The sequence below is a fragment of the Saccopteryx bilineata genome, chromosome 3 (assembly GCF_036850765.1).
Source record: "Saccopteryx bilineata isolate mSacBil1 chromosome 3, mSacBil1_pri_phased_curated, whole genome shotgun sequence".
Taxonomy (NCBI): Eukaryota; Metazoa; Chordata; class Mammalia; order Chiroptera; family Emballonuridae; genus Saccopteryx; species Saccopteryx bilineata.
The window spans coordinates 44,567,340-44,589,938 of record NC_089492.1 but is presented as its reverse complement, the minus strand read 5'-3'; the positions used below and the strand labels follow the sequence as shown (position 1 = coordinate 44,589,938).

The following is a 22,599-nucleotide window of genomic DNA, read 5'->3' as shown; positions in this document are numbered from 1 at the left end:
TCCCCAGGTGGCCAGTGTCTCTTCCATGGGTAGATGGCTGGGCTCCATCCCATTGTAAGAGAAGCCCAGTCTCTAGGGCCTCAGACCCTGCACTTATCCTCACAAAGCCCAGGATGGTCAGGGCCCAGAGGTGCGTGCTCCTCTGTGTCTCATTTCCCCATCTGTATGTCTGCCCACCAAGACTGTGCTTGGCCCATGCTGGGCGCTGCACTTGGGCTTGGGTGGTTGCTGGCCCACATGGCTGCAATGGAGAGAGAGGATGAAGGAATACACATGTGCTAACCAGAAGGGACTTTTTTCTGCTTTGATTATATTACTTGGCTTGGGAGAATGCTGGCTTTCTTTCAAAGTAACCAATCTCTTTCCTTATCCTTTGTGGGCTTGTGTTGGACTCTTTCCTTAACCAATAAATTTTCTGGATCTTCTGGGGTTTTGAGTTCCTTATTCAATCAGATCCTTTTGCAGGATTTCCCAGGCTTGACTCTGCCCTTTATGCTGTCATTTTGGCTCCAACTGCACATGCCTCAAAGTTTTGCCTTATAGTATTCCGTTGTGTAAATGTACTACAGCTTTTTTATCTACTCATCTACTGATGGGCAGTTGGGTCACCTCCATATCTTGGCTATTGTAAATAACACTGCAGTGAACATAGGAGGAGCATATATTCTTTCAAATTCGTGTTTTGAGTTTCTTTGGACAAACTCCCAGAAGTGGAATTGCTGGGCTATGAGGCAGTTCTAATTTTTTGAGGCAACTTCATAGTTTTCCACAGTGGCTGTACCAATCTGCATTCCCAACAAAAGGGTTCCCTTTTCTCCAAATTCTCCCCAACACTTGTTGATTTAATGATAGCCATTCTGACAGGTGTGAAGTAGTATCTCATTGTCATTTTAATTTGCATTTCTTGGATGATCAGTGATATAAAGCATCTTTGCATATGCCTATTGGCCATCCATATGTCCCCTTGAGAAAAGTGTCTACTCAGCTCTTTGGAACATTTTTTAATTGGGCTGTTTGTTTTTTTGGTGTTGAATTTTATAAGTTCTTTATAAATTTTGTATATTAATCCATTATCAGATGTACTAGTGAATATGTTCTCCCATTCAGTGAGCTGTCTTTTCAATTGATTAATGGTGCCCTTTGCTGTGCAAAAACTAATTTTAATTTGATCACTTTTTCTTTTGTTTCACTTGCCTGAGTAGATACATCAGAAAAAAATATTGGTATGAGAAATGTCCAAGATTTTACTGCCTGTTTTCTTCTAGGTTTTTATGGTTTCGAGTCTAATATTTAAGGCTTTAATTCCATTTTGAGTTTATTCTTGTGTATGGTATAAGAAGGTGGTCTAGTTTCATTTTATTTCATATATCTGTTCAATTTTTCTAACATCATTTATTGAATAGTCTTTCTTTATTTATTCAATATGGGTATGTCCTTGCCTCCCTTGTCAAATACTAATTGCTACTACCTGGCCATAAAAAAGAAGGAAATCTTACCTTTTACAACAGTATGGATGGACCTGTAGAGCCATTATTCTAACTGAAATAAGCCCATCAAAGAAAGACAAGTACCATATGATTTCACTCATATATGGAATCTAATGAACAAAATGAAGTAATGAGTAAAATAGAGACAGACTCATTAATAGAGGGCAGGCTGATAGCTATCGGGGAGGGGGTTAGAGGCATGGGTGAGGGAGGTAGAAGTATTGAGCCAAAAAAAACAAAAAAGAGAGAGAAAATCTCATGGACAGGGACAACAGTGCAGTGGTGGGATTCTGCCAGTTTGAACCAGTTTGGCAGAACTGATATTTAATTTTTTGTCGAGTTCGGGGAACCAGTTGTTAAAATGGCATTTGTAATCAGGTTCTCTCTAAGGTGGGTGCCTTGGCAGCCACCCAGTGTCGAAATCACAAATTTACATTCCTTAATCTTTTTTTAACGTTCATCTGAGCAATAGTGTATTCTGAGCACCCATAGTAATGTTCATGCTGTCAATAGGTGAAAAAATTTTGATGGAACTATACTTGTAATATTTATTCATTTCATAACACTCATTATACCTTTGATGAAATACTACATTTTAATTCCCTCATGGTTGTTACTTCAGTAAATAAACACATAATGTAAAGACAAAAAGTGGCAACCAACCAGGGGGTGACAAGCTGTCACTGGAAATATCTTAAATAATAGTTTTATTGTGAAGTATTTAATATTTTTTATTAATACTTTAAAACACTTATAATCTAGCTTTGTGTACCTCTTTTATTGTTCTTAAGTATTAAATGCATAAAATAATAAACTATCTTTCAGTATACCATTTTTTTTCTGTACTTAAAATGGTCATTTGGGCAGAAAACTGGTTGTTAAATTATTTGAATCCCACCACTGCAACAATGTGGTGATTGTCATGGGAGAAGGGGGTGGAGGGAGGTATAGCAGGGATGTATGGTGATGGACAAAGATGACTTGACTTGGGGTGAATACACAATATGGTGCATAGAGATGTGTTATAGAATTGGGCACCTGAAACCTGTATAATTATGTTAGCCAGTGTTGCCCCAATAAACTCAAAAATTAAATTAAAAACATTGTTTTGCCTCATCATCTGGTTTCTATAATGCATGCATTTACATCCCCCCTGTGCCATTTTGATTTCTACTGTGCATGCACCTAGCAAAGGAATTTCCTCTTTATTGTTTATTCTTCCCGCCAGAGTCTGAGCCAGTGAACTGGTTGTCCCCCATGGAGACTGGAAAGCTGGTCCTTTCTCCCTACATAGTGGGGATAGAGAGATGTTATTTTCCATGATGAGGACTTCACTCATGTGTCTGAAGCTGTACCTTTCAGACTTAATCAGGCTCAGGCTTAAGGCAGTTTTTTCTCTTGTGTACGCTAACAAATACGGTTTATAATCAACATGAAATTTTTACCTGAATGCTGAAATTACAAATGGATACCTTATACAGATTTTTAGCTTCATAATTAATTTATTTAGATTTCCAAATTATAAAAATATTAATAAAAACCACAAGTGTGAAAGACTCAATGTCAACTATCTTTTTAAGATTTTATTTTTTTAAATCTTATATACCTATATAATATCAAATAAAAGTAGATTTTTCTTTCCTGCAGTTTGGAACACTTCAACACCTCAAAAGGGCACAGTAGCATCAGACAGATTTCATTTATTTTCTTATATCCACAGCTGTGCCCCCAGACCCATCTGGTTACACAGCAACCAATTTTAAGAGAATATAATAAACAAGTGACACACAACTATGAAATCTATCGGTTCTGTACAATGAACAGAAATCTTCAACAGCATTGAGGACCATTCACACGTGTTTAATGCAAGAATAATATTTTACTCTTGATTGGAGGGTTTTATTCTCATCTTATTGATAATCATTTCTAAGTGGTGCTTTTCAATTTATTTTCCTTTCAAGTAACTCTATATCATCTTCACTGTATATTATCAGAATATCCAGAGGCATGAAAAAGAGTTTTAAGGGTAAGAAGTAGAGAACATTTTTTAGAATACAACTTCAGGGGGTCTATTATTTCAATTAAATCAATTCAATATGTGGTGTGGGAGGTGGAGCTTAAAAAGTATTACATGGTGAGATATAGCAAATCATTTTTTTTTCAAAATGTCCCTATTCTGTGAAGAAGGTGAGTATTGTACAAACTGCATGCTTGGAAGATTAAAACAGCTGTAAAATCAGAAAATATTGCTTTCAGGATGTTGGTGACATTAGCCAAAACATAGAGACCTGTAGGTGTTCCCCCCAGCTTCACCAGCCATTCAGTTTTAAATCAGAAATAACAACAAAGAACAAAAATTACTAAATGTTTCCAGCTGGCTCACCTCAAGGGGTTGTAAGCAGGAACTGGCTGACACTTAAATATTTTATTTATGTAAAAGAGAAATTAAGTTTTTGATCCTAAACTTTTTATCTTTATCCTTATTCTTTTATTATACCATTTAACTAAACCTTTAAATAAACTAATTAACTAATTAATTAACAACTTTAGATTATCTTTTTCCTATTGTATACTAGGAAACATAGGTATTTATATTCTAAAAATACTTTTAGTGATTTTGTGATACTTGAAAACTAATCTTCTAATTGAACATCAACAAAACTCCACATATTATTGTTCAGATATTTGTTAGGTGACACTCATTGCACTACTGGTTCATACATTAGGACATTTTGCTTACCTTGGTAAGACTCAGGAAATAAAAATAGTTTCTCAATAGAAATTAATCCTAGATTTTGACAGTCATATTCACTTATATTCACATTTTATTCTAAACCATTATTGTTCCCTCAAAACATTTTCCATTTCTGAACATACATTTAAAATAGAACTACCTTATGACCCAGCAATCCCTCTACTGGGTATATACCCCAAAACCTCAGAAACATTGATACGTGAAGACACATGTAGCCCCATGTTCATTGCAGCACTGTTCACAGTGGCCAAGACATGGAAACAACCAAAAAGCCCTTCAATAGAAGACTGGATAAAGAAGATGTGGCACATATACACTATGGAATACTACTCAGCCATAAGAAATGATGACATCAGATCATTTACAGCAAAATGGTGGGATGTTGATAACATTATAAGGAGTGAAATAAGCAAATCAGAAAAAAACAAGAACTACATGATTCCATACATTGGTGGAACATAAAAATGAGACTAAGAGACATGGACAAGAGTGTGGTGGTTACCAAGGGTGGGGGGGAGGGAGGACTTGGGAGGGAGGGAGGGAGAGAGTTAGGGGGAGGGGGAGGGGCACAGAGAACTAGATAGAGGGTGACGGAGGACAATCTGACTTTGGGCGAGAGGTTTGCAACATAATTTGATGACAAAATAACCTAGACATGTTTTCTTTGAATATATGTACCCTGATTTATTAATGTCATCCCATTACCATTAATAAAAATTTATTAAAAAAAAAAAAAAAGTACTAGAAGTCTTTAAAGTTAAAGAACCTGTTATAAAATTCTTTATATCTCTAGTTCATGATTTCCAATCAATACTGTAGATTTTACATGGTACTAAAATCTGGAAATGATTTCTTGTATAAATATATTTTCCACTAAGACAATCATGTCTTAGTCATCTTTCCACAAGTTCTGCAGCATTATAGTACTTACCATATTCCTTTTTAAAAAAAATTATTTAGAAAATTAAATTTAACAAGGTAACATTGATCAATAAGAGTACACAGGTTTCAGGTAAATTCTATAGCATTTAAACTGTTGATTATGCTGTTTACTCATCACCCAAAGTCAAATCATTTTCTGTCACCTTATTTTGTCCCTCTTTACTCCCCTTTCTCACACACCCCTCCCCATGATAACCACTGTACTTTTATCTATGTCCATGAGTTTCAGTTTTAATACCTCACCTATGTGTGAAATCATACAGTTCTTAGCTTTTTCTGATTTACTTATTTCTCTCAGTATACTGTTCTCAAGGTCCATCCATGTTGTCATAAATGGCAATATGTCATCATTTCTTATGGCTGAGTAGTATTCCATTGTATAGATGTACCAGTTCTTCTTTATCTAATCTTCTATCAAGGGACATTTTGGTTGTTTCCATGTCTTGGTCACTATGAAAAATGCTGTGATAAACATGGGGGTGCATGTGTCTTTATGTACCAATGCTTTTGAATTTTGGGGGGTAGATACCCAGTAGAGAGTTTGCTGGGTCCATATGGTAATTATATTCTTAATTTTTTGAGGAACCACCATACTTTCTTCCATAATGATTGTTCTAATTTGCATTCCTACCAGCAATGAATGAGGGTTCCTTTTCCTCCACATCCTCTTCAACACTTGTTATTGCCTGTGTTGTTGATAATAATCTAACAGGTGTGAGGTAGTATCTTATGGTAGTTTTGATTAATAATGGAGGCTTGAGTAAGTTTTATATAATCTGTATACAAAGTATATTAAGATTATATAATGCTTTGAAAACTTTAACATTCATAATACTATTATATGGCACTGTCTCCACAGCAAAACTGAGAACACTTGTAATATATAATAGAACATAAATACACAATGCAGACTTAATTGAAGTAGGAGATCTTCAGGAAAATAACAAACATCCAAGGAAAGTTTTATTTATACAAAACAGTAATTACTAATTCAGAAAAATATATTTCTCAATCTGCTAACAATTCACAAATGACTTCTATGTGCTAGGTTCAATTTTAAATGTTTTCATTTTATTATTTATCTCTCCTGACAACACTGTGAAGTAAATGGCATAATCTCTACTTTACAAATATGCCAGTTTGAACTCAGCAAGATCATGGAAAGAACAAGTAGTAGAGGAATTTGATCCTAGGCCTCTTTGTGTTCAGTGTTACCAATGTTGTGATTGTTCTATTCCATGCAGGCATTTATATTTTCTGTAGTTTAAATCATTTTAAGAGCATAACTATGATTCATTGAAAAAATAAGGTGTGAAGTGATAAAATATTATATTATTATGGCCATCCCATGTCAGCCAGATAAGAGTCAAATATATTTGATGTTCATTACTCCCTAGTTGCTTCTCTGACATTATTAATATGGATAAAATCACTCACTGGGGAAATGAAATAGCATTAAATAGTAATTGCTAAGAGAAACGTTGTTATTTAAAATTCTATGCTAAAATGACAATGCAATCAAAGTTTGACAGGGCAAACTAATTAGTATGCCAGATTTGAAATGTAAAACACCTCCATGGTTCTGATTCTAAAAAGTTTTATATTATTTTAATGAGCTCTTTACATATATTATCAAGCAAAGTAAACAACATTTAAAGGTAAGGCATTTTCTCGTAGGTTCATAAATCAAAATGATATGCTAGCTCATTATAAAAAGTTATGTTATGATGTCAGAAACTCTTCTACACAATCTTCAAATTGTAAATGAAGTCTAAAAAAATTTCTCATGAAAAGTTATATTCTACATTGCTTTTAAAAAGACAGATAATTACACTATAAGGTAGACTCGTCTCATACTGGTTATGGTTATTTCCTTAAAAGAACAAAAATTATACAAGCAAATTAAAAAAAGGATATGTATAAGAAAGAGGTATATATTGATAAATAAATGGCTGTACTACTTCTCAAATTCTACTTTAAAGCTGCTCATTGAAGTTTGCTACCCCCGTATTTTTCTAAAACAAACCAAAACAAACAAGAAACACCACTGAAAGATAAAAGTATGTGTCATACTACTGTGGTGAAAAATGACAATGTTTTCATTACAAGACACAATAATCAGGGAACTACTTGTAAAATAACTAAGCACCGCTTTTAGAAAGGTTATGTCATGAAAATCATTTTTAAAATGAATGAAATTTCATATAAAATTAGAAGAAAACTTCAAAAGATTAATCATCTCTTAAAAAAAAGTCAATATTTTTTCATTAAAAATTGATACAGCACTGACTAGTAGATTGTATTGTAAAAAAAAAACACAGCACATCACCCGGCAATGCTTGATCAAAATCAGCCATCAGGAGTAAAAAGAAGGCAGTGTATCATGATTATAATAGCAAACTCTGGAAGATAACCAAATATATTATCTGGCATTTCAACAGCTGTTACAGCTTGTTAGTAATACCTTGGCATTTGCTATCAGTTATAACTTAGAGAAATTAATTTTTCATCTGCCAGATAAAAACCAAAACTTCTTTTTAACATTTTAATATTTAAGTAAAATATTTACTAGTCATTCTAATTTTAAAAACTTGACAGAGACACAGAATTAATTTTTCTATTTATAGTTTAATTTGACTCTAAATACTTGGCAAAGAATTGATACGGGCAATAATAGAAATGTAATTTTGTTGAATTTTATTGGGCTAACACATTGGATTAATATCTGCTAACATCATTCTCAGCTTCATATATCCCTTAAAAGCAGTTAAAATATAACACTGCTTCTCTAAAAAAACCAGTTTGGGAACATCATTATAATTTTATCATAGACAGTACTGACAATAATTCAAAGAGTAAATTTACATATATTAATGGTTTGAGTATATATAATTACTACTAAAATTTAAACAACTGTCAAATAAAATTTATTGAAAATGAGTTTATGATTTAGAACTCATAAATCACTAAAATGTATATACAGTAGCTAGAGAAAAAATCAATTGCAACTTAAAGTAGTATAACTAGTTTTCATGACATTGTGTTTTATTTTAAGACCTGGTAAAATCTCAGGATAAGATGTTTACCATTAAGTAAATTCATTAAAAAAATGTTTTTAAATTTATTGATCTGCAGGAAGGGGGCACATCTATTTGTTGTTCCACTTAGTTGTGCATTGATTGTTTGTTTCCTGAATGTTACCTGACTGGCGATCCAATCCACAACTTGGCTTATTAGGAAGATGCTCTAACCAACTGAGCTACCCTGCCAGGGCTAAATTCTTTATAAAAACCTTCGGTTTTGGAATTCAGCTCAGTTTTTTAAATGCCATAAAACATTTAGAATTGAACATTAATGTGATCCAATTTTAGAAAATAAAATAGCATGCACACATCAAAATTTAAAGTTATCAAATATAGGTACCTTTATGCCTATTGCTGTTTTCTTTGCTTCTGCTTTAAATTTGGTTGCTCGTAAAATAGGTTTGGTTTTTTTATAATCCTGTTTACCTAGAAAGAAATAATTTCAGATTATGAATTATACTTATATACTTCAAGTTTAACAGCCATCTGAAATGTCAAAGAATGTTTAAATAGAATAAGACTGAAAAACAAAGTTACAAAGCAGTTACCAGTTATGAAAATCATAAACTTGTCTCCCAAAGGTCAATTTCTTCCTCCTTTACTTTTTTTGGAAGAAAATTTGATAAGCATCTTTGATATGCTGTGCAGTGATTACCATAAAAGATAAAAACCTTTTTTAGAGAATAAGATGTCTAATGTAAAGAGTAATTAACCTTGTGGAAACAAATGTGTAAATAAATGAATATACACAAAATCCCATTAATAGGTAAAATTAACTTTGTCATCATAACTGAAGAATAACAGCTCATTATAAATTTATCATGGATATATTAAGTACTTAAGTAGTCAACTTGATAATATCTCAAATTTTTGAAATAAGAAAGTAAAGACAGATCTGTAAATAATTAACTTTTAATCACTGACTTCATTAGAGAAAATATGTATTTAACTTGTGTTTACTCTTAATATAAGACAATAAATATGGCTAGATAAAAGATATAGTATAGTAGTACCTTCAGATACTAATTTCAATCTTCCCTACCATATTTCACAGCCAAAAATAAACAAAACTGTCTTAGTGTCAACAAATTTCTCTTTATGTGTACCATCTCATGACTCAACTGAGTAATAAAAGAACTATCACACAGCCTGTGAAGAAAATAGATTTGATAACAATAACAAAAGCAATGACTAGAATAATATTGCATTCATTATTTATTTTTTTAAGTGAGAGGAGGGGAGATAGTGAGACAGACTCCTGCATGTGCCCTGACCAAGATCCACCCAGCAACCCTGCCTGGAGCCGATGTTCAAAAGAACCAAGCTATCTTCAGCACCTGAAACCTACACTCGACCAACCGAGCTATCCTCAGAACCCATGGCCAACACTTGAACCAATCAAGCCACTGGCTGCGAGGGCAAAGAGAGGAGAGAGAAGAAGGTGAAGGAGGAGAGGAAAAGCAGATGATCACTTCTCATGTGTGCCCTGACCAGGGATCAAACCCAGGACGTCTGTACATCAGGCGGACACTTGGAGGGAAGATGGAGGAGGTACAGGGGGAATAAATAAATGGTGATGGAAGGAGACTTGACTTAGGGTGGGGAACACACAATGTACAGATAATGTATTGTGGAATTGTGCACTTGAAACCTGTATAATTTTGTTAACTAGTGTCACCCCAATAAGTTCAGTTCAAAGGAAAAGAAAAAAATTAAAAATAATTTTTAAAAATTTTAATTAAATTGGAAATGGCAAAAAGAAGTGAGTCAAATGGATGAGAATAATGAAGAAATCCTGTAACTGTATTCAACAGACATATAAATGTATTTGTTTGGCTGGATGTATTTTTTTTTAAAGAAAGAGTGTATGCTATTTTCTTAAGCAGTATTTTATAGCATGTGGACTTATTAGTATGCAGAAGCATAATAAATGTTATTTGATGATGCAGGTATAATAACCCGAAAACAGGCCAATTGTAAAAATGTGTATTGAATTATCTAAATTTAAAATATCAACTGAACAAAATATAGAAACATATTACTCTGGTCCATTTTAAATTAGCAACATTTATTCTGTGGAAGAAAAACTTGGCAAATATTCACTCTGATTTCACAACTCAATGACCAGACTATTTATGTCATTATTTCTGCTGAGATATAAAACAGTACAGAACAATGAAAATGGTGACATAACAAATGCCTTTGATACTCAGAGTTAAAAAGCATCTTTCTAATGAAAATCTACAAAGAAATTTAAAGATTATAGTTTTGGCCCTGGCTCGTTTGCTAAGTGGATAGAACGTTGGCCCCGTGTGTGGATGTCCTGGGTTTGATCTCTGTGAGAAGCCACCATCTGCCCCTCTCTCTCCATCATCTCTCTTCTCCCCTCTCTGCCAGTGGCTCAAATGGTTTGAGCTTGGCCCCAGGAGCTGAGGACAGCTTGGTTGGTCCGACTGTAGGCCTCAGGTGCTGAAGGATATCTTGGTTGATTCAAGCACTGGCCCCAGGCAGGGGCTGCCATGTGGATCCCAGTTGGGGCACATGAGGAAGTCTGTCTCTCTATCTCCCATCCTTCATTTAAGAAAAAAAAAGATTATAGTTTTGAGACCAAGGATTCATTCTTGTTTTATCTAATGCATGCCCTATAATGATCTTTGGGTACAATAGGGAAAAAATAAACAAATGAAAAAGGGTTTTCTTAACCCATTTTTTTTCATATACATAAGGCAATATTTTGGATGATGTGTCTATCATAAAACAAATTCAAATATACCTCTAAGAGTCAATGTTAAAGTGACAATTTATCACTTACTTCACATGTCATATAAACATTGGTTAAATAATCTTTTTCATTTTAATTCAAATCTTATAATCTCATAGAGGATAAGAGTCTAGATTTATATTAAATTTAATGTGAACATTTGAAACTGTATTTATAAGTAGATGGTTTTAAAAAGTATTGTATTTTTGGTACTGCTCCCAATAGTGAATCTGTCATTAATTTAGCATTCTCCTTGTAGACTATGATGTCCAAAAGTATATACTACAAAACATGGCTTCAGTATACTCTGTGAAAACATTTACAGAGGCATATATTTAGTTCTGTATAACTAAAACCAGATCTTTTCATTATATGCAAAAATGATTTTCAACATATTTTTATGTTTTCAAGAAGGATGCCTATGTTCATGATTTAAAAAATATATATATAAAATACAGAACTCCTGCTTTCTGAGTAATTATACTTAGAAAAATATATTTATAAAATCTAGATTTTATATATAAAGTGTTTCTTGAATACAATTGTGTCTTATTTTGGTTATGTCAATAATGTACTAACCAGAGTACCTATTTAGAAATTGTTCATTGCAGTTTATATGAGGTAAAATCTGTATAATTCAAGCCTATGAAGCCAATCTGGAGCCTCAGTCATCTAGTTTCTCTATTTTCAGTGGCAATATTCACATCATTTTACATGACATATTTAGGAAACAATTGCTCTTTTAGGCTAGGCCAACTGGTTCAATGGATAATACATTGACTCAATGTGACAGAGGTCATAGGTTGACCCCCAGTCAGGGCAAGTATGAGAAGCAATCAATGACTACACTAAGAGAAACAACAAGCTGATGCTCCTCTCTCTCTTTCCCTTTCTTTTCCTCAAATCAACACAAAAATTTTTTAAAAAATAGCTAACCCTCCATTTCTAGGCTTCTTGATTGACTGATTTCTGTTTCCATCCTTCATCATAATCCTACAATACTATTTTATTATTTTATTTTATATATATACCTTTAAAGATTTTATTTATTGATTTTACAGAGAGAAGAGAGGCACAGAGGCAGCAAGAAGTAACAATTCATAGTTGCTTTATTTTAGCTGTTCATTGCTTGCTTATTTTATGTGCCTTGATGGGGCAAGCCCAAGGTTTCAAACCGGAGACCTCCATGTTTCAGCTTGATGCTCTATCCACTGTGCCACCACAAGCCAGGCTTCATTTTATATTTTAAAATAATTTTCACTGACAGTTGACATGCAGTATTATATTAGTTTCAGGTGTACAACATAGTGATTAGACATTTATATACCTATGAGAGATCCCATGATAAGTCTATCCCCCATCTGATACCATGCATAGAATTATATTTTAAATGATCATACAGTGAAATTGATATTTTTTTCCCTTTTGGTATAGAGTTTTATGAATTTTAAATTTTTTTAAATTTTATTTATTCATTTTTAGAGAGACAGAGAGGGAGAGAGAGGAGAGAGAGACAGAGAGAGAGAGAGAAGGGGGGAGGAGCTGGAAGCATCAACTCTCATATGTGCCTTGACCAGGAAAGCCCAGGGTTTTGAACCGGCGACCTCAGCATTTCCAGGTCGATGCTTTATCCACTGCGCCACCACAGGTCAGGCGAGTTTTATGAATTTTAACATTCATGTATAGATTCATATAAATTATTTCTATAATAAGGATACAGAATAGTTCCATCATTCCAAAAGATGCACTTGTGGTATCCTTCTATACCCATTCTTCTTCTTACCTGTAATTCCTGGAAACCACTGATCCATGTTCATTTCTATAGCTTTTTCTTTTCAATCATGTGGCATAGGTCTTTGCGTTTCACCCAAGTTGTATGTATTGTTTCCTATTGCTGATTAGTATTCCATTATGTGAAGATACCATAGTTTACTCATTCACTGAAGTTCATTTGGGTTATGTCCAGTGTTTGGCAAGTATGACAAGAAATACTATACACACAAGTGTGTACAGGTTTTTATACAAACACAAATTTTCATTTATCTGAATAGGATTGCCTGAGTGACATGTATATATTTACATTTGTAAGGAACTGTGAAACCTTTTCCAAAGTGACTATATAATTTATCATTCCTAGCAGCAATGAATGGACATTCCATTCAGTTAGCTTTGCATCATCACTAGCACTTTGTATTGCTTTATCTAGGATATCTAATATTTTAGAGTATAACTGTTCATAGTATTCCCTTCTAATCCATTACACACACACATACACACATACACACACACATATGGGCAATAATAATGTACCTTATTTCAACTTTTATAGGAGTTAATTTATTTTTTCTGTTTGTGGATTTGAATAATTGCCTTCTGTACTTTCATTTAAGCCTGTAGGACTTCCTTCAGTTTTTCTTTGTAGGGCAGGTGTACTATGACAAATTATCTGGTTTTGGTTATCCAAAAATGTCTAATTTCTTTCTTTTCCTGAGGGTTGGTATTGCTAGATAAAGAATGCTTGGTTGACAGTCTTTTATTTCAGCACATCATATGTAATGAGCTATTTTTCTCTTGCTGCTTCTAAGATTTACTCTTTATGACTGATTTCAACAATTTGACTATGATGTGGCCAGGTGTAGATCTTTTTGAGTTCGGCCTCCTTAAAATTTGTTGATGTTCTTGGATATAAAAATTAAAGTTTTTTGTCAGATAAGAAGATAAGAGAATATTTTAGAAATGATTTTTTCAAACATTCTGACACTATTTCCCTCTCTTTCATTCTGAAACTATTATAAGTAAAATGGTATGCTGGATGTTTTGCAGGTCTGTTCATTTTTTTGTCATTTTTCATTCATTCTTTTTTTCTTCATGTATCTCAGACTGGATAATCTCAATTAACCTCTCTTCATGTTCCCTAATTTTTCCACCAGTTCAAATCTGCTGTGGTGTAGACTCTAGTGAAATTTTTATATTGGTTATTGTATTTCTCAACTACAGAATTTCAATTTGATTTTTAAATATACATAATTTACATTCCCGTAATAGTATTCTCTGTTTGGTTAGGCATCATTCTCACACATCGATTCTTGAGGCAAGGTTTTCTTTAGTTTTGAACTTATTTAAAATGGCTGATTTAGTTTTGTTCAGTAAGTCCAACATCTGAGCTTCCATAGAGTACTGTTCTATTCTTTTATTCTTTTTCTTTGTATGGACCACACTTTCCTGATTCATTGGGTGTTCAATAATATTTGTATTAAAATTGGACATATTAAATAATGTAATGTGACAACTCTGCAACTCACATTTCCCTTAGAATTTGTTGTTGCTGCTGTTAATCTTCTTCTGTTGATGTTAATGTTTATTTGTTTAATGGCTTTTATGGTTTAATTCTGTGAAGTCTGTATTCTTTGTATATACAGGCACTTAGCTTAACTTTCATCTAATGACTGTATAGGAGTTTTCATAAATGCCTTGAACCATTATGGTCTTCTGGCTTCACTGAAGAACAATGTGTATCTGTTGGTTGGTATATATTTTCCCTGCTCTGATAGGAATTTATAGTTTTGTCTTAGCCTTCACTTTCTGCTAGCTTCTTCAACATCATAAAAAATATTATAGCCCTCTATGTCTTTCTTGGACATGACAAAGCTATGCACAACCTTATGACTTTCTATGATTCCCAAAGAGTTTTAAAAACCCCATGGACATCTCATAAATCAGCTTTTCTTAAAAAAGAATTAAGTCAGCTATATGCTAACCCCAATTAGTAATACTGACTCAGGAAGTTGTGATGTTAAATACTTGCTACTCATTGTTTTTGTCAAATGCCACGGGGAAAGAGCTTTTCATAATGAGTGAGTTTTAAATCAGGTCAAATAAAGACAAGTTCTGAGAATAGTGTTTTTCAATGAGCTGCCAGAAAGGTCAAATAGTCACAATTCTCTGAGGATGAGTTCTGGGGTATTCCCGAACCCACCTACCTTCTCCAGTGGCTGCAGGATGTTGTTTTTTACAGCTACAATATTTGCAAGGCTAAGGAGAGGAAGATGGAAGCAAGGCAAGTTAAATGATATACAAACGTTCTTACTGAAATTCATCAGTTTTTCTTGAATAAACATTCTCTGGACTGTTGTAAGATTTTTGTTAATTTCCAAATATCTAAAAAAATTGATTTTAACATGTTTTTTGTTATTGTTCTTGCTTTAATAGAGTTACAAAATTTTGAGGTCCTTGCTTTCTGTTTAAGAAGCATTTCTCTTTTTTAATTTTAGAATCATTGTACTTGAAATGATTTTCTTATATACAGCCTATATTTAGGTCATTTTATAAAATTTCAACCTTTATAAATTTTGAATTCCTTTGTTAATTGGCAGACTAGGCCATTCACATTTAATAACTCTATTAATTTATTTTTATTTATGTCTACCATTATATTATTGTTTTCTCTTTGTTCCCTTTGATTCATTCTTGTTTCATTTTTCCTGCCTTTTTAAATTATTTCAACAAATTTTGGTATTCCATTTAAATATATATTGTAATTTGATACATCTCTTAGAATAAATTTTTTTATAGTTTTCCTAGTGATTAAAGAATATACATTTAACTTTCAGAGTCTAATTCAAATAAATATTTTATTCAACTTACTAATTTTGAACATATTTTACATTATTTTAAAAATTAATATGCATATCCCAATATATATCATATTCTCAGATAAAGTGAAAAAGCAGAACATTGCTTTGTAGTGCTAGTTTTACTAGGTTATATCTTTTGACTTTGTTGTGCTTTTATTTGACTTCTTAGACATGTGTCATATGTTAGAAGAGTTGTATCTAGAAAGTAGACTTTAAATAATTCATCTAGTTACAAAGAAGTATATGAGTAAATACACTTTGATGTATGTTCTTATTATAGCTTAATAATTTCACAATAAAAATTGGATAGGCTCAGTGGATAAGAGTGTTGGCACGACATGCAGACATCCTGGGTTCGATCCCCGTTAGGGCACACATGAGAAATGAACATCTGCTTCCCTTCCCCTCACTTTCTGCATTCTTTCTCTCTTTCCCTTTCACAGCCAGTGGCTCAATTGGTATGAGTGTCAGTCCTGGGTGCTGAGCGAAGCTTGGGTGGTCCAAACACGAACCTCAGGCACTAACTATAGCTTGGTTGATTAGAACATTGGTCCCAGATGTGTATTGTTGTGTGGATCCCAGTTGGGGCGCAAGCAGGAGTCTGTCTATCTCCCTTCCTCTCATTTTAAAAAAAAGAAAGATACATACATAGTTTGAGGGATTCTACTTTAGTTATTAAAATTTTATATTCATCTTTAAAACTGAAGTTCCTCTTAGATAATACCTATGGTTTATTTCTGGTATAAAATTTACTAGTCCTCTTCTCAAGTTTTGTGTTCAGTTTAGTTGAAGATTACCCTGAGACTGTTCTATCTGTATATTTAACTGCGTTTATATTAATAGAACGTTCTTGATACTGTGAGACCAAAACAAAATACAGAAACAAAAGATAAATAATAGCAAATGATATTCTTAATTCTCCATCTCAATTATCTCCATCAAAACATCCATAATATTCTCTTTGATTTTCTCTAAAATTAAATTATTAGATAAATTTACAATAATAAATGTTATCTTTATACATTTAAAATAAAGTTGCAAAATCAATATTCTTGTAGAAAATTCAATAATATTGGAAACTGCTTTTGTGGCTTAGAAAGAATACAGATTTTATTTCTCTCTCTCTCTATATATATATATATATATATACACACACACACATACATGTATGGTTCTTAATAATGAAAATATATTTACATGACTCCACTATTAATATTGTGAATCCAAATAGAATTTGTTTCAAAAAATCATGACATTAGAGTTAAAATGACTTCATATCAACCTGAGATTATTATTATAGTGTGTTTCTGTCAATGTAAATTAATTACTTATTTTATAACATCACTTCTTACGATTAAAATTCAAGATCATTCTTGGGAACACTTGGACAATAAAAATATATTTACTTATATGTGAATGCCTGAATTTACAAAAAGTAATATAAAAAATACACAGGTTGTATGAATTTTGCTGTTTATTCCACAATAGATTGTAGCCATTTCTTTTTTCAGATAAATGGATTTATGCTGAAAGCTGGGCATTTTCACATAGAAAATTTAGAGTATAGAACTGTTGTCTGAATAAATATCAGCAACTGATTAACAAACTGCTTTGAGTATATGTACACAGTTCTTAAGTAGGATGTGAGATCTCTAAAATGAGGTTATTTCAGCTAGTGAATAACAAAATACTAATTATTCTCCATCAAAAAACAAATAAGAATATATATACATATATATATATATTAGTTTACTATTTTTACCAACATCCAAGTGTATAATTTCATTAGCTATTTTTTTTTATGGTTAGCAGAGTTGACAGAATCTCTGAGAATAGTATTGTGAATCATATAACATCAGGCATATTACTGATTATAAGTTTTCTTATTTAACCTTGTGTTCTAGCATAATTGAAAATGTTCAGTTATGGTCATAAAAGTTTTTTTTTTTTTTTTGTATTTTTCTGAAGCTGGAAACGGGGAGACAGTCAGACAGACTTCCGCTTGCGCCCGACTGGGATCCACCCGGCACGCCCACCAGGGGCGACGCTCTGCCCACCAGGGGGTGGTGCTCTGCCCCTCTGGGGCGTCGCTCCGCGGGGACCAGAGCCACTCTAGCGCCTGGGGCAGAGGCCAAGGAGCCATCCCCAGCGCCGGGGCCATCTTTGCTCCAATGGAGCCTTGGCTGCGGGAGGGGAAGAGAGAGACAGAGAGGAAGGAGGGGAGGGGGGTGGAGAAGCAAATGGGCGCTTCTTCTATGTGCCCTGGCCAGGAATTGAACCCGGGTCCCCCGCACGCCAGGCCGACGCTCCACCGCTGAGCCAACCGGCCAGGGCCTCATAAAAGTTTTTATATCCTATGTTCTTAACTCATTTATTCATTGAAAATTATTTATTGAGCACTTATTATGTAACAAAGTGTTACAAAGTGCTGAAAATACAGTAATATGAGCTAAATAGATCAACTGATAGTTATCTTGAAATTTGCAAAAAGATAGAAAATAAACAAAAAAATATTGAATTTTCTAGTCAATGAAAAACACTAAACAGAAAAAGTATGGGGCCTGACCAGGTGGCACAGTGGATAGAGTGTCAGAAATGGGATGCAGAGGACCCAGGTTCAAGGATCTGATGTTTCCAGCTTGAGCTAGGGCTCATCTGATTTGAGCAAGGCTCACAGGCCTGAGCCCAAGATTGCTGACTTGAGCAAGAGGTCATTCAGTCTGCTGTAGCCCCCTGGCCAAGGCACATATGAGAAAGTAATCAATGAACAACTAAGGTGCCTCAATGAAGAATTGATGCTTCTCATCTCTCTCCCTTCCTGTCTGTCTGTCTCTATCTGTCCCTCTCTCTGTCTCTCTCTATCTCTGTCACAAAAATAAAAAAGAAAGAAAAAGTATGGGGTAGAAATAAAGGGAAAAGATGTACTGTTTCAGAGAGTGGTCAGAAACGGCCTCTTTTCATAATGTCACTCGACATCGTGATGTCACTTGGCCAGATGCTTGTATAAATTAAAGAGGATGTCATGTGGATAGTTGGTAGAAGCAATTTTAAATACTAGGAATGTCAACGTGCAAAGACTCAAAAATACTAACTCTTGGAAGGATAAAATGTCACCGAAGTCTCTCAACTCAGAAAGGTAATAAATAGGTAATAAACCTTTTAAAAGTTCAATTCCCAATAGCAGGCTCGGTAATCCAAAACAGACCCTACATAAACTTGTAGTGTATGGACTAAAACAATGTTGGAAATTGGCAGGATCTTCAGTATGGTTTCCTGATATGCAATGGAAGAACTATATATTTTGGAAGTATGAATGATGCAGAAATACTCTTCCCCTTCCTTACTAAAATAAATCAAAGGAAATGCATAATCCCGGAGGATTCAGAAATTGATTATATCTTCAAAAACTAAATATGCAGTTATACTGATTCTTTTTAGAGATGTACTTATATCCTCACAGTGACTAGTTGATCTTGGATCCACTGAGTACTAATAAATTGAAACTTATGGTAGAATTTTCTTACTGAAGCCACTGTAACAGAACGTAAAGCCCTTTGCACTCATTCACAAGTAGCTAATTAAGGTAGCTAACGCATTTTTCTAAGTTCTGACCATAGATACCACAAAAGACTGTGTTCACTGAGACAACAGTTCACCTATAGCCTTGCTTGACAACTAGATCAACCCTCAATTTCAGTACCGTAATCTGACTGAGATTTTGATTGCCTTTCCACCCCATAATATATCACAATGACAAATAATATAAACCTTGGAGAAACACATGAGAACTGTCTGAGATGCTTTATTCAGATATATGCATAGGAGGAAAATGAAAGAACATTTTGTTACAATACAGTTTTGCCATTTAAACCTGATTCACTGAAATCAACTGATGTAAAGCATGTCAGAACTGTCTCTAAGGAGAAAAGGTCAACTTGCTTCACTTTACACTCTATATACCATTAAGAAAGGGGCATAGGTACAAATTCTTTAAAAATTGCCATTATTTGATAGTTATTCCTATCCATGCCTATGATCTAACATTCTTCTAGGTATATACAGTAGAGAAACTCCTGTACAGCTGAAGAACAGACATGTCTAAAAATATTCTTAGAATGCTAATATTAGCATCCATAGAAAAAAGCTGAAAAGAAGCTAATTGTCAAAACCAGAAGAACAGATAAAAAATTATTAAAAATATTGGTATACACATACAATGAAATAGTATAGGCATAGAATATGAATGATCAACAGTCATCAACAAGAATAAAACTCTTAAACAAATGTTCAATAGAAGCAGGTTATATAACACAATATTATTATTGTATATAACAAATAATATACAATATATATAACACGATTTCATTTATATAAACTTCAAAAACTGAATAACATATTGCTTGACACATCTAGGTAGAAAATTCATAAACAGAATACAGCATAGTGATTATCTCTCAGAGGCATAGGGTGATGTAATTGGGTTGGGACATGAAGAGTTTTCTTAAGGTACTAGTATATGTCCAATATTTAACCTGAATGGTAATTACATGGGTGCTTATGTTATTTTTTAAAAATACACACATATATTTTATATATGCAGAGAACCTGAAAAATTTCTAATGTTGAGTAGGGCATGGGACAATTGCTCTCCAACAGAATTCTGTAAAAAATACTTTCTCTCCTATAGTTTATTAAATGGCAGAGTCATTGGAGCCTGAAATGCTTTAACTTAAACATAGAAACAAACCTTTGGCAGGTCCCAATACAAAAGAAATGGCAGTCTCTAGTGTTTTGGGAAAGCGTCATACATTCTTCAGCAGGTAACAGCTGCTAAGAAACAGCTCTTCAACATAGAGATGCATATATTCTTTCAAGTTAGTGTATGCTCTCCTGTGTTCACTGAAGTGCTATTTACAATAGCCAAGATCGGAGCAGCCCAAGTGCCCATTAGTAGATAAGTGGATAAAAAAGTGTGGAACATTTATATAATGGAATACTACTCTGTTGTTAAAAGAAAGAAAAAGTAAACCTTACCTTTTGTAACAGCATGGATGATCTGCAGAGTATTATGCTAACTAAAATAAGTCAGTTGGAGAAAGACAAATATTATGATTTTATTATACATGAAATATAATGAAGAAAATGGAAACACACTCACGAATACAGAAAACAAACTGACAGCTGTTAGGTGGTGAAGAAGGTTGGAGGGCTAGGTCAAAAGGTGAAGGATTGAATAAAAAAAACAGTCATCAAGATATATAATAGTATGGTGATTATTAGAGGGAAAAGGGAATGAGAAGAGGTAAGAAGGGTAAAGGGGGATAAATAGTGATGGAAGTAGACTTGACTTGAGGCAGTGAATCGCAAAACAATATACAAATGATATATTGAAGGATTTTACACCCATAATCTATATAATTTTATTAACCAATGTCAATTAAAAAAAAAGAAAAAGAAACAACTTATACATTGCTACCAAGCTCTGATGCAGATTGACTACCTGGTCCTGAGACTCTGCGACCATCTGTTCTGAGCTACCAGATATAAATTGGGTTTATCTAATTTAAAAAACTATAAAATTTAGCAGCTAAAAATTGTTTGTAGATGGTTCTTATAATATGTCAACACCAGCTGGAAATAAAATGTTATCCTTGGAGATGACCAGAAAACACAATCTATAATTGAAATCTTCCTAGTGGCCAAAGTATGAGTAGTACCTTTTGTTATGCACTTCACCTTGAGAAAGAGGTAACCTAAAAAAGACACAGTATTAGTTTTCCTGACTGAGAAGATGAGCCTTCCAACTATGTAGTCAGTTTGGATTCTTCATGCCTATCAAGTAAATAGGCAAATGGGGAATCAAGTGTTTGCTGGGATAATGGATACTGGTTATCATGGGTTAAATGGTTGGTAATCCATAGTGAAGGTCAAAAGGAATATGGAAATATGTGAAAAACTGACCTCCTGGGAAAATCCCACGTTTTATGATGATCAATGATAAAATTTAATAAAATTTCCATATAACTTTATAACTAGAAGAATAACCTAAAACTTCAGAAATGAAGATTTAGGTTACCCACTAAAGGCAAAATGTTCATCAAACTAATAGAGAGAAGAATATTTAGCATGAATACTGAAGGAGGCAGATCATAAATTACAAGCACTATGATAAGCTAAAGAACTGATAATGATAAACTAAACCTATATTTATTTGTTTGCTCCTAGATCGTAATGCCCATTTTCTATACAACCAATTTCTCTGTAAATTCACCATTATCAAATTTTAAAAATTTATTTCTAAGAAGACGTGGTATCCACTTTATAACAGAATACTACTCAGGCATAAGAAATGACATGTTGCCATTTACAACAACATGGATGGACCTTGAGAACATTATACTAAGTGAAATAAGTAGATCAGAAAAAGCCAAGAACTATATGATTTCATACATAGATGGGATGTAAAACTTAGCTTCATGGACGTAGATAAAAATTAAGTAGATCTCAGATAGAGGAGGGCAGGGGGGAAAGATGAAAAGAAAAACCTTATATATTATATCCTACATAGGTGGGGTATAAAACTAAGACTCATGGACATAGATAAAAGTAAAATAGTTACCTAGTGAAGAGGTGGGCAGAGGGAGTAAAGAGGGACAAATATATGGAGACAGGAAATGATTTGACTTTGGGGGACAGGCACACAATGCAATTAATAGCTCAAATGCTATAGAGATGTTCACCTGAAGTCTATGTATTCATATTGATTAATGTCACCTCATTAAATTTAGTTTAAAAAATATTTCTTCCTCTTCCTTTAGGTAGGATCAGAAAGAAAGAAAAAGAAGGAAGGAAGGAAGGAAGGAAGGAAGGAAGGAAGGAAGGAAGGAAGGAAGGAAGGAAGGAAGGAAGGGAGGGAGGAAAGGAGGAAGGAAGGAAG

At 33.6% G+C, this 22,599-nt stretch overlaps 1 protein-coding gene across 1 annotated transcript in view; it reads right to left on the bottom strand.

Annotated features, from left to right (window-relative positions):
- Positions 1-22,599, bottom strand: part of TRIQK (triple QxxK/R motif containing) — a 46,981-nt gene that overhangs the window by 4,983 nt on the left and 19,399 nt on the right. Inside the window, exon 3 of the mRNA XM_066266079.1 lies at positions 8,608-8,693. Within this exon, the coding sequence (XP_066122176.1) occupies positions 8,608-8,693 (86 nt within the window). The remainder of the gene's footprint in view (positions 1-8,607; positions 8,694-22,599) is intronic.